The sequence below is a fragment of the Gallinula chloropus genome (assembly GCF_964237585.1).
Source record: "Gallinula chloropus genome assembly, chromosome: 4".
Classification (NCBI taxonomy): Eukaryota; Metazoa; Chordata; class Aves; order Gruiformes; family Rallidae; genus Gallinula; species Gallinula chloropus.
In genome coordinates, this window is record NC_140088.1 from 42,683,580 (window position 1) to 42,696,317 (window position 12,738).

At 39.8% G+C, this 12,738-nt stretch overlaps 1 protein-coding gene across 1 annotated transcript in view; it reads left to right on the plus strand.

Annotated features, from left to right (window-relative positions):
* The window catches only part of NELL1 (neural EGFL like 1), a gene marked incomplete at both ends in the record, with an annotated part of 287,941 nt that overhangs the window by 172,424 nt on the left and 102,779 nt on the right, over positions 1-12,738 (plus strand). The window contains one exon of the mRNA XM_084263433.1: positions 1,417-1,539. Coding sequence (XP_084119559.1) covers positions 1,417-1,539 — 123 coding nt within the window. The remainder of the gene's footprint in view (positions 1-1,416; positions 1,540-12,738) is intronic.

A 12,738-nucleotide genomic window follows, 5' to 3' on the forward strand; every position in this document is an offset into this window, starting at 1 on the left:
GCACGTTGGAGTGTGTGTTTGTGTGAGAGATTCTTGCTAAAAGCAAAGGGTTAGTGAGCAATACGTTGCTTTGATGCTCTTTAAAAGAAAATGGTTACCATCCATATCATTTTGCTGTGAAAAATAGAAAACATGTCAGATCTATGTTCTGCACATAGTTATCAATGGTGTTTCAGAAGTATTTGGTTTAGAGGGCTCCTTGGAATCCACCATTTGACCTACATGTAACTTGAAACTGGCTGTCATTCTGTACTACAGTAAATTGGGGGCATTGCAGAGGTTAACTTGGTGATGTCTGGGATCCTGTTGCTCTCAGTGGAGAGGATCTTCCAAAGGGGTTAATTCAGACTCTGTAAAAGTGAGTATTTTGCTCATGCTTTAGAGACACTACCTCTTTCTGTGGTCTGTAGAAGGCTACATTTAGTCTGCGGTCCTTTGAACACCCCTTATTCTCTGGCATATCTAAGGAAATTCCTGGTTCCAGAAAGGGGGATACACTCAGAAGTGAAAGGTATGGATACTAGCCTGGTGATTGTAGTTGCATGAAAGCAGTTGCATACTGAGAAGGGTTCCAGATTCTGATTTTTTTTTTTAAAGTCTCTTACCTTTCTATGGTTTAAAGAAATTTCATGGCATCCTCTTGATTCCAGTGAACAAAACTGTAAATCCACCGGTGGAAGGATGTAAAATGTTCAGGTTTTCTTTTTGCAGTCCTCCTGTGTGAGGGAAGCTGCTAGTAATTGCATGAAGAAGTGAGAAACTTCAGGGTCAGGTAGCTTGCCACCTCTAACTGATGCTTCACTAGAACATAACATAGCAGGAGAGTGAAGTGCAGGAGCTGCAGCAAATTAGGTTCACTGGTAGTGGTTAGAGTTGCAGGATGAAAGCAAAATATGGCCCATTTGTCGGGAAGTCTGGGTTTTGGGGGTGTGAATGGTTCTCTAAACATGCAAAATGTTATTACACTCTATTAGAGAAAGAGTCGGCTCAGCATGCGTTAGAGCAAGTGGCTGTGACAACTGAACTGTGTATTTAAAGGGCGTGCTGTTAGGGCCCCTCTCTTGTGTTCACTTACCTTGTACTTACACCTGTTACTGTTGGTGATGGGCAGCGATGTAAAGGTTACTCTTCACAGCAGGGATTTTCCTGTTATTTGCCATAGCTGTACTTTGCTTTCACCAATCAGGGTTTTTTTTTTTCCTGTTTTTGTATCTAAATAATCTGCTGTCACCACGCACACCTTGTTGAGTCTTGCAATTGAAGCAGACCCAGAGCTGACTCCCCACTAAACTCCCAGCGTTCAGCTGCAACGGCAGCCTCGTTATTCCACTTGGTCTTCAGATGCCCCATCATCACTCTGAAAAGCTCACGTTCTCTCTTGTAATGTCTTTTATTTTCCTTCCCTCCCCCTTGTAGAGCATGATGAGTGTGGCAGCGGGCAGCACAACTGTGATGAGAATGCCATCTGTACCAACACTGTCAGGGGACACAGCTGCACCTGCAAACCCGGATACGTGGGGAATGGGACCATCTGCCGAGGTGAGGCTCTGGCTCCGGCCACACTGGAGAAGTGGCAGACTATTAATGTCTTATGATAGTCACCTACATGCTGGTAACTTGTGATGGCTGGATTCTGTCAATGGTTTGATGGAAGATTTATCACATAGGCAATGTTAGTGTGCATGGAGATGATAGGAAACATTTATCGTCCCCCAACACTGTCACCTGAGCTGGTATCATTCAACTTTTAAGTGATGTTCATGGTCTTACAAGCCATGGATGGTATGTGCTGTGATCTTTGGCTTTTAAAATTTAATCAGATGCTTTTTAAATTAGGGTAATTGTCTTTTATTCTAACATTGTATAGTTGTTACTTGACTACTTGCATCAGAATGAGGATTTTTTTTCAATCTTTACCTTTAAATGTGTATTTTGAAGATTTCTCTCTTGTGTAAACAAGAAAGTGATAGTCAGCCATGCTTTCTGTGGAGTGGTGGATCATTTATTTAGGGTGGGGTTTGGGTTCTGTTTCTGTGAAGGAAAAAATGCAAATATGTTGTAGAAAAACAGAGAGGAGGGAATCTTTTAACTAGTTGACTTAGTGAGGGCTGTGTCATGAAGTACTATTGAATTGTAACTCATGTGTTTATGAATTGTACTTGTCTCATAAAAAGCTATTTTTTGCCTTGTCTGCCACTGCATTCTTACTGCAAGTCTGGTAGAAAGTCAGAAATGGCAAACAAACTTTTTTTTTAAATGACAACTATTGAAATTGGGGAATGTCCAGGGTAAAATATTTTGTACTCAGTTTGGGGGGTACAAAAGGTTGGATATGAATTTTTCAGAATGTTGCAAATTGACCAATCAGTTTCTTTAAGGGAGAAGGAAGATTGATGACTAAAGTTATTTACCCAGATTAGCCTGTCAGCTGCTGAATTAGCATATGCCATCTGATTGCTTTTTGCTGTGACTTTCTTTGGGTACTGTCCATCCACACAAGAGCATCACTGTATTTGAAAATGTCAAATGGTTTGTAAAGATTCAAGAAGGAATACAAAAATGTTATGAAAATGGTAGACAAGACATCCTTGTCCTGTCTCTGTTGAAGATCAAGCAGTGATGCTGGGGAGAATTCATTATGGTATGTTTCCAGTCTTTGCTTAGAGAGAATGTAAACTGAAGGCAACTATAGTTTCAGGGGAGTTTTGAGTGAGCAGCCTGTCCTTTTGACTTATTTTTTTGTTTGTTTGTTTTGTAGTTTTTTGTTTATTTGGGTTTTGTTGTTGTTTTTAAGTATATTCCCCCCCCCTCCCCCCCCCCCTCCCCCCCAGGAATAACACAACAAACCAAACCCTTGATCATTTTTCTTTGATGCAGGGACATTTGGATTATTTCATAACCAAACATGTTTTCACATTGGTTTTCTTTATTTGCACACCTGGATATTTGGTTTAATGTGCCAAAACCTCAAAGTAAAACTCCCACTGAATACTTATTAATCCAGTAATGTTGGAATCATGAAGTTGAACTGGAGAAAAGTAGTGATGTTTTTACCCTTTCAGATCTGTTGCAATCTGAGCTGTGGATAAAATATGTGTTACATGTGTGTGTTGTGTGCTTTGAGTTGCACACGTGGGTGGAGCCATAGTTGTCTTTTTCAGGTAGGTGTTTGTGGGAATAGAGGAAATGAATTATGTCCTTATAGTTTGACTGGGAGGAATAAACTGAAGACAGGAGATTGTAGAAAGGGGGTTGTGGTCTAATGCTTATTAAAGTCTTTAGGGCTAAGAATGATCTGGCACTGCATGGAATAGGTGCTGCTGACAGCCAGCTGGTATTAGAGCGGGATGTATTTCAGTATATAGCAAAACACTCAATGTAAAGTTGTGACATGAGTGGTTCTGTGGCCACTTGAGGTCTCTGTAAGTTTGGGTTGCTAATTGAAGACATGTTCCCATTCTGTACATGGCAGCACCAGAAACACAACTTTTGCCTCTTTTTTCCTTTGGAAAGGTTAATGGTGATATGTTACCAGTTCCTGTTCACAGAGGTTTCCTTGCACAAGCGTGAGGGTTGGCACAAGGCAAGAGGCTTGAACGTGTCAGGACAACTATAATCTGTTTAGGATGTTTTGTAGTAATTCTGGGGCTTTATCTTCAGGTGATATAAACTGGGAAAATTAGATATTGACCAAGGTGATAAATTTAATGTAAAATATCATAACTCAAGATACGTTAAACATTTATCTTCTTCAGTCATCTGGAAGTGCTTTATAAATGTTTACATATTACAGGTACCTACATACAGAAAATAGTTGTTCCAACTAATACTGAAACAGCTTATTTCTATAGTTCAATAAATCTTATTGATATTGTCCAACAAAACTGTAAATAGAAAACTTGTAATTTTTATGATACGAGCAAAGGACTTTGTGCCTGATGCTACGATCTATTTCAGAAATGTTATAAAAACCCTAATGTTCCTCTGGGACTTTACTGGATAATACTGTGATAGTCTTTATAAAAAAAACCCACCAAACCAGAATACTGTTATTTGTATTTTAGAAAAGAAAATGTGTGTGTAGTTAAATTAAATTGCATTGTGAACTACTGGTAAATATAATGAAATGACTCTGTCAGGAATTGGTGATGTTAGCATTTTTTGTGAAAAGTACAGAGCAATGAAAAGGACAGAGATAATCTGGGTATGAATATTGTGATTGCTGGGGATTTAGAAATAAAAACAAAAAAAACAAATGTTGAAGGGGGAAGCAAATAATAATCAGGCTGTCACACTTCTTGAGTAGAAAAACAAATCTAATGCATAAGGAATTGCTTTAGTGTAAGTGTGGTAGGTTGGGCTATGTAATTAAGGACTGGATTGTGTCAAACTAGATGTGGAAGGAAGGTGAGGGAAAAGGATGCAGACCAAGACCAAGTGCACTTCTGTGTTAAATAGATACTGCCACAGTGGAAGTGACATAAACCTGGGAAAACAAGTGGAGATCAACACAAGAAAATCTTCATTAGAACAGAATTACAACTATATAGGGGGTGAGACCATAGAATAGAGGCAAATGGATTTTATTTCCTAGGGATGCTTTCAGTATCCCTGTGAGAAGTGGGTTTTAGTGCTGCTGGGAAGGCACTGACATTTTGGCAACAGATGGGAACAGAATGAGGCTGAGGGGAGCTGAAGTGACAAGACAGGACAATGCTGGGCAATCGCCGTTAGTAAACGTGACCAAGTACTGGACCCAGAATCAGATAGAATCTATCTTAGGGTTTCTTCAGGGAATGAAAAGTGAAATATGGAAGTCTTTGTTGGAAGAAATAGCATCATTGGAAGTAGAGGACAGAGGTAAAACTAGGTGAACAGAGGGAGATTTTGGATCTACAGACTTTTTAAAGTTGCTCTTTTCTATGAAGGAGGCTTTGACAAAACTCAAAGGAGTTATGAGTGTTTCAGGAAACAGAAGAAGTTGTAGGAGAGTAATGTAAGAAACATGCCATGCCCGTTTCCTTGAGCTCTGTAAATGAATGATACCACTCAGGTGAGGCTGGGATAAGGACAAGGGGAGCAATTTCACTAAACCTTGGGATAGGATTTGATAGTGCAGTAAAGGCAACTTTAGGGTGAAAGGGAAAGCTGATAAATGTAAAGGGTGAAAGCAGCTGAATGTACTAGTTAAAAGGTGCTGTGGGCAAAGAAACACCTGGTACACAGGGCACTTTACAGGGTGTCTGTCAGAAGGGGCCTGGTAGGAAATCAGTGTTTAGTGACAATGGAAGAAGTCTGAAACCGTGACAGCCAGGTTTGTGGATAACCTGTCACCTTTAGCCAGGGCTCTGTGTGTGTGAGTAAAACTGTCATGTACAAAATGAGTGAAACAAACTGTCGTGACTCCAGCTGAAGAACCAGGGATACTGAATACAGAGATAAATATTGTATTCAGCCTGTAGAGGCCTTTGGTCTGTGCACTACTGCAGTCTTTCTGTGTGAAATCTTGGCAAGGCTCGAACCTGGCAGGCTGGGTATTAGATATGGGGAAAACACCTTTCTCTGCTTTTTGTCATGGTAAGTTCTAGTTCCAGGTCCACTTGGCAGCCTTGCACCACATGCTGTGGAAGTGACATGTTGAAGAGGGATGTCTTTTGTTAAAACACCAAGAACCTCATGCTCCACCATCTACTTTCCCTTGGTGAGACAGTATTTGCAGCGGGACGGACAGTCCTGCAGTTGAGCAGAAGTTCACTACAGAGCTTGTGCTTTGTACCACTGAGGGAAGTCAATGGAAGGAGCCATGGTATATTGGAACATCAGCAAGTTTCATAAATAATGGATGGTGTTTGGGATTAAATACCTTAAAGCAAACAAAGAAATCTCCACCTTCCAGGTTTGGTAGTGGCTATGGATCTGACTTGTCAGCATGAGCAATGTGCAAATCCCCTTCGAGGTTCTGTTGCAGTCAGTTGTGTTGTTTTGTACAAGGAGACCTATAGTGTGCAAGCCTTGACATAGGTCCCAGTGTTTTGTTCCAAATGTTTGAAGTATAAATTCTGCCCATAGAAGTCCTTATATATTATCAGAAAAATAGAAGTGGCCTTGAGTATACTCAGTTGGTAACAGAGGCAGTTCTGAAACATGGTCAAGATGTGTTTGCTGGTCATTTTTTCAGGTATCTGTGTAGTGGGGAATGAACAGAAGTCTGGTACTTAAACAAGTGCAAATATTGTTCATTGTACTTCCATATTTTCCTTGTATATCCTGTCTAACAGGTATATTTAGTGTGCTATTAATATCTCATTTAGTAGTTGCTACTGAGATGTAGATTTATTAGAGCGATTAAATGAGGTGGATTTAGAGTCATAAACCTTAAAGCAAATGTGTGCAATGTGACTGATGCCTGGGCAGAGAAACGCCAGGTATTGTGAAATCAAAATCAAAACAGTGTTTATTCTAATTAGTATTCAGGCTGCACAATGGTTTGTTTCTGCCAGGGTATAGAATATGATTTTTCTTTTTTCCTCCCTGTGATACTCTGCAGCATTTCACAGGAGACACTTAAGGGATTACAACTCAGTGTACGGTGGAGTCCTAAAGATGAAAGCCATTATTTTTAAGTGGCTCAGTTGTGGTGTAATCTTGAAGTCCAGATTAGTTTCTTAATTGCAGTGTGGTTCTTCGTATATGTTTGCCTTGGAAGGTGTGTTTGAAAATGTGGTTGTTACTGATGAACTTGCTGGTTACTTTTCATGAATAACTTATTTGGAACCCTCTATGAACAAGTGACCAGTTTTTGAACAGATACTCTTATCTTTTAGAAGGTAATGGAAATAATCATATGGAGTATTCATAACACAGAATGTATACTGATGACCACAGTACTTCACAGGCCTGAGGATTTTGATGTATGTCAGAAAGTTGTCTTTGCACTGGTTTAACCATACATTCTATTTAGGTGCTCTAAGAAATGGCCGCCTGAGAGCTTTCTTTCATTGTGGTTTTCTTTGTTTCTGAGCAGGTATTTTTAAAAGTAATTCTTGGTCTGAAATATATTTCATAACCTGAAGGATATGTCCATGAAAAATCACGTATCTTCTAATGTGTAAGCAGGATAGTGATGGTGCAGTAGATGACTAAAGACAAAGACATATCCTTCTGTTGTGACATTTCACCTGCTATGAAAAAACCCTTGAGAGAACTTTTAATAAGAGAGAAATGAGAAAAAAATCATTCTCTTTGGTTATTTATGTGGTGGGTTGTCTGCTTTTTTGTGTCCCTTTTACATTGATATCAGCATATGTGACTTAAAGCCTATCAGGTCACTGAAGATGACTACCTGCCACTTAGGTTTAAGTTTTTGGCACTTGCCTGTGTCTGTTGGGATTGGAGTTGAAAGCTTTTATGGAGCATTGAGGTATGTCAGGAACAACATGTAGGCCAAACCAAGTAGAAAAGAATGAACAAGTCTTTCCCCATAGCCCCTGATTTTTGTAGCTGTGTAAGGCTTTGAATGGTTGATAGGCCCTATCGTGGCTTTAATTGCTGCTTTGGTGCAATAGTCACAAGTCTTGTTCAGGACAATAGATATTTTGATTCATACTGAGATTGTCCTCTTCATTCTCAATGGAGCTTTGCATAGTTTCTTTGAACCTAATAGATTGTGAATAAATCACTGCAGGAGCAGGTAAGTACATTCACGTGCATTGTGGTGTCATGGCACGTGTTGAAGATCACAGAATCACAAGGTTGGAAGAGACCTTTGAAGATCATCAAGTCCAACCATTCCCATCCTGTGCTAAACCATATCCCTAAGTACCTCATCTACCCTTTTTTTGAACGCATCCAGGGATGGTGACTCAACCACCTCCCTGTGTAGCCAGGGCCTGACAACTCTTTCAGTAAAAAACTTTTTCCTAATATCCAATCTAAGATGCCATGGAAAGTGTAACTTTCACACTGATTAGTCCTATTTTTTAGGTGAAATATGCTAGATGTAACTGATGTAATAGTTTAAAATTGATACACACAACAGTGCCATGAATTCTTACAGATTTTTCATTCTAGAACTAACACATTTGGACTCAGAATCAAGAGTCTCATTGAAGCCAATAAATTTTCTCTAGTCTTAAACCCACTGTTTTCATCAAAATGAAAATTTGACGTTTTAATATAAGATTTTTGGTAGTTTTGTTTGTGATTAGATAGTTCTAAAGTGTGGCACATCAATAATAATTGCTGTGGTTGTGTGTAGGGTTTTGAGTTATAAGCTCTCCTTGTAAGTTGGCATGTACTTTTTAAGCTTCTTAAGTTCTAATGTTGTTCTTGATTTGGTTTTGGACTGTAACAATTTAAAAGTATTTTGATGACATTCCAGTGATTTATGATAATTTTTTCTTGCCTTTAACACATCATCACCTTGATTTAGCTGTGTGAGATGTTGAAATTCAGGCCTAATTATTTTTGTATGAAGAGCTGAGCTCTACGTATCTACCGGTCTCCGGTCCGGTTTTATAGCTTCTCCAAAGGCTCAGTATTTCCTGCTGATTGGATCCTGTTCTACGTATGAGATTGTTCAAGATGATTTAGAATGCACATCAGTTATGAAAATAGATCATTTAAAAAACATGATTAATTTAACTTGTCAGGATCCAGACCTTGATCTCTTTGCTGTCTCACTGCTCTGGATTTACAGCCAGTTTGAAAAGGGTGCAGCACTGCTCTGTGCTTGCTGAGGAAATGGTCCAGTCCAGGGCAACTGCTCTGTCTGTATGAAAGTAAGGGAATGCTGTAGTTATCTGCAAGGGAAATGGTTTAGAACTTGATCTGACACATTTTTCTGCTCATCTGAGTAGGTCCAAAGGGCTCACCAGACACATTCCAAAATGTTTATGAAGGTTCCTAGGTTCTGATTCTGAACTGGAGATTCTCTTGTTGACTCAGTTGCTTATTGTTTCCTATTGCTTTGATTCACCTTGGTTTGTTTACAATTAGCAGTTTGCTGTAAGATCAAGGTACTTTATGACGTGTACAAAAGAATTAGAAAGTTGAGGACAACTTCACAGGTATGTTCCTCATGATCTCCAAAGCAGTGAAACTGGGTTGTATGAAAATATGGGACTCCTTCAATATTCATTGTTTTCTCTTATTAAAAAGTCGTTAGCAAAACCAAAATGTGAAGTTTTTACTTGATATTTAATGTCTGCACCATGCATGGTATTTATTTTCTACACTCTGAGACAGTCTCAATTGGTAACTCCTGTTGGCAGCAGGTGCATCACCTCCTGGATCTCTGTCAGAGAAATCCTTCAGGAGCCAAATCCAGAGTATCCTGAAGTCAAGATGAAGCTTTTCAGAGCTACTAGAATGGTTCATTCATGTTACCCAAAACAGTACTTTTTTTATTTCTTCCTGTGGTATTAAAAGCTAAAGTTTGAACAAAAATTACCAAGTCCCAAAACACACCCTTCGTTCAGAGAAGCTGTGCTCTGCTGGGTTTTTGCCAGTAGAGCACTAGACATCGTGGGTCCGTCCTTTGCTTTGTTTTCAGCTTCTGATCCGTATGATGTGTGAAACCAAGTCTACATAGATCTGTGACCCTCCTGTCCTGGCCTGTCCTGGGAGCTTGCCATGCAATTATTTTGGAACCAAGTACTATTTTTTTTTTTCATGTCAGGTGAGAACAATTGATTCAGTAAGAGCATCTTGAAATATATAGAATCACAGAATGATTCTATCACTGCCTAGAGCCTGTTGCAGCGTGGGCTGGACTCTGTGCAGCAATAGGAGCACAAGAGCAATAGCGGCTCTCTGGTGAGATCACTTAGAGTGTGCAACCATTTCAGGTTTAATATATATATATGGAACAGACACGTCAGAAAGCAAGAGGATGCCAAATCCATGAAATTCTTTCTATTCCCTGTAGAACATAACCAAACAATACTGACATCTGTGTATCAGTATCTTGCCCAAATGTAAAAGAAGAGCGTTGCAGTTACTGGTTTTGGCAGCAGTGGTACTGCTGCGCTGTCACCCCAGAGTGGAAGGAAGTACTTTTTCACACAGCACCTGATTAATCTGGAGAACCTTTGGTACCAGGCTGGTGAGGAGACCAGGCACGTTGAGAAAGCTGCTGTGTCAGAAGAAAATCCCAACGGGTGGGTGCACAATGTTTGGTTTAAGGAAGGTCATGGGGGATCATTAAGAAATGTCACCACATTCTTGCCCTGGTCTTTCCCTTGACATTTATTATGGGCTGTAGTCACAGAGACGATGCTGGGCTAGTAGGCCCTCTGGAATGACCTAGTTGATTTATATTTTTGTTCTTCTGGCTGAGATGATTATTAGAGCAATACCTTCTGCACAAGGATGATGCTAGCCATTTACTTATGGGTGTTTTTTCATTTGCACAAAAGGGTCACTGAATTTTCAAAGAGGGTTTGTGGTGCTGTTATTTACCATAGCACTAGAATAGAATCGAGCCAGAAACCTTCTTTCAGTCTCCTGTTCCTATGAATTTCTCACACTATGGTAAACCAAGGTAAATCATTAAGTGGTTTGTCAAATGTGACACACTCAGTCAGTACCTGAGCCAGGATTCAGGCTGTTCCCAGACTGACAGCTCTGTTCCTAAACCGTTGTGCTGCGATTTCTCCACGGAAACTATCAGAGGTATTTTAAAAATACCTAAGGAATCAAACCAAAAGAAACACTAAGACTCCAAAATGGAGCATTTTGGGATGTTTAAAATTTAGGTCACCTATTCAATCTTAAGTCACTTGCATCCACTGCTGAAATACCATCCTTACAAATAAAAACCCAGGTGTTGTGGGTTTCTTTTGGTCCCTCTGCCTCATTCAGGGCACAGTAAAGACACATCAATCAGTGAAGGATATGAAGTCCTGGAAGTAGGTGTTCAGTGTTTATTATTTTTGCCATTCTTTGTGTGACTCTATTAACTACTGTCCCAATGTCTGTACTAAATGATGACAGCAGGTCCTTCAGAAAACAATTTATCTTGTTCTTACAAAATGATTGCAATGGGGTAGAAATGTACCTTAGCTGCCTTGACATTAGCTCTCTGGTGTCACTGTCATGTGGCAATTTAGTGGTTCAAGCATTTGCCCAGGTTTTCAGGAAGGGTCTGTAACTCTCTCTCTTCTCTGTTTTTCCATGACTTGAAGAGCATGATGTTGCTCATTGTGATCTTGCCATGGCAGGAGGATGTGGGAAAAGGGGTTCAGTTCCAGACTTGTAGGCAAGTGTGTGACATTTGTCTTTCTTCTGTGCAGCTCCTTAGTCCCCATTGTCTTCTTGTTCCCTCTGCTACCCAGCTGCATCTTTCCTCTGTGACCTTGTCCTCTCCTGCCTTGGACTGGCTCATGCACCATTGCGAAATGTGATGAGTGGTGAGAGAATGTGAAGAGGGTGACATTAAACATTTACAAACTGAGGTGATTCAGAGACATGGCAAAAGACACAGTCTCGAAATCTCTGTGTCAAAGCGGGGACTTAAGGACAGGGGAGAGTAAAAAAATCAAAACCAAAACAACTCACTGATTAATTACTTTGAGAAATAGATTTTTTTCCACAGTGCAGCTTCTGGTAGATACACAGCATAGGAAAAACGTAATTATGAATAGTTTACTTGTCCATATTACTGAAAATTATGTTTTTATAGCAAGGAAAACGTGGATTGCTCTGCATGTAGGTATTGCTTTCTTTGTATGCATGAGTTACATTGGTTGGCTTACTCGTTTTGGAGGGCCCATTTCTTTTTTGAGCACTGGGAGGAGCAAATCTGGAAGCCATGTGGGATGTTTGATGGGACAATTTGCATATTTTTCTCTGGAAAGACTCTCCAGTTCAACTGTTTCCCAGTGGTGCTGGTGCTTCAGCCTTTGCAACATGCTGACAAGTTGAGGCACCCCTGTGTGTGTCTACAGTTCTTATCTAAAGTGTTCAACGATAAAGATAATAAATGTGGCTGTGCTGAAGCGAGCATATGCTAAGTACAAGACTAATGGCAAGCTGGAACAGTATCCTGTGAATAGCACCTGAAAGAAATGTTGCTGTGAAAAAGAGACTGTTCCAGAACCTACTAAAAACCCCAAATGGTGCTTTGAAGATTGTATCATCAAAATGAATTATGAGGGGAATTCAGTACATGAACTACAAGAAGAATGTGAATTAAAATAGCTTAGAACACATTAAGTGCAGAGGGAATGAGAAGGTAAAGGAAACCAAGTAGAGGTGGGAATTGAAGGGGTCCTGCTTTTCAACGTGGTTTAAAATTCAGTCATCCAAGAGTGAAAATGAACAATTTGTGTGTCATAAAACCCTAAGAGTTGTTATTTAGGTATTCCTGAAGGGCCAGAGCTGCGTGCCCTATGTTGCTGTTCTGCTGATAAATACTCAGACGTCTCAGTGTGTCACCTTGATGGTGTTTGCAGTTTTCTCTTTTTTTCTTTTTCTTTTTTGTCTGCGTGCCTAAAGATGGGAATTGTCAGGTTGGATTTTTGAAGCTAAACTTCAAAACAGCCTATTTATTTGAAGGGTACATGCTGCACAGGCATATCAAGCAGGGCTTGAAATTCTAAAATGGTGTAAAATTCACAAATGTACCTTGGTTGTTGAAAAAAATAAAAGCACTACATGTCCATATCTTTGCACATCCATTTTATCCTTCTTCCTCTGTAGCCTGTTAATTATGTTGTAGCCTCAAGGGTATAAGTG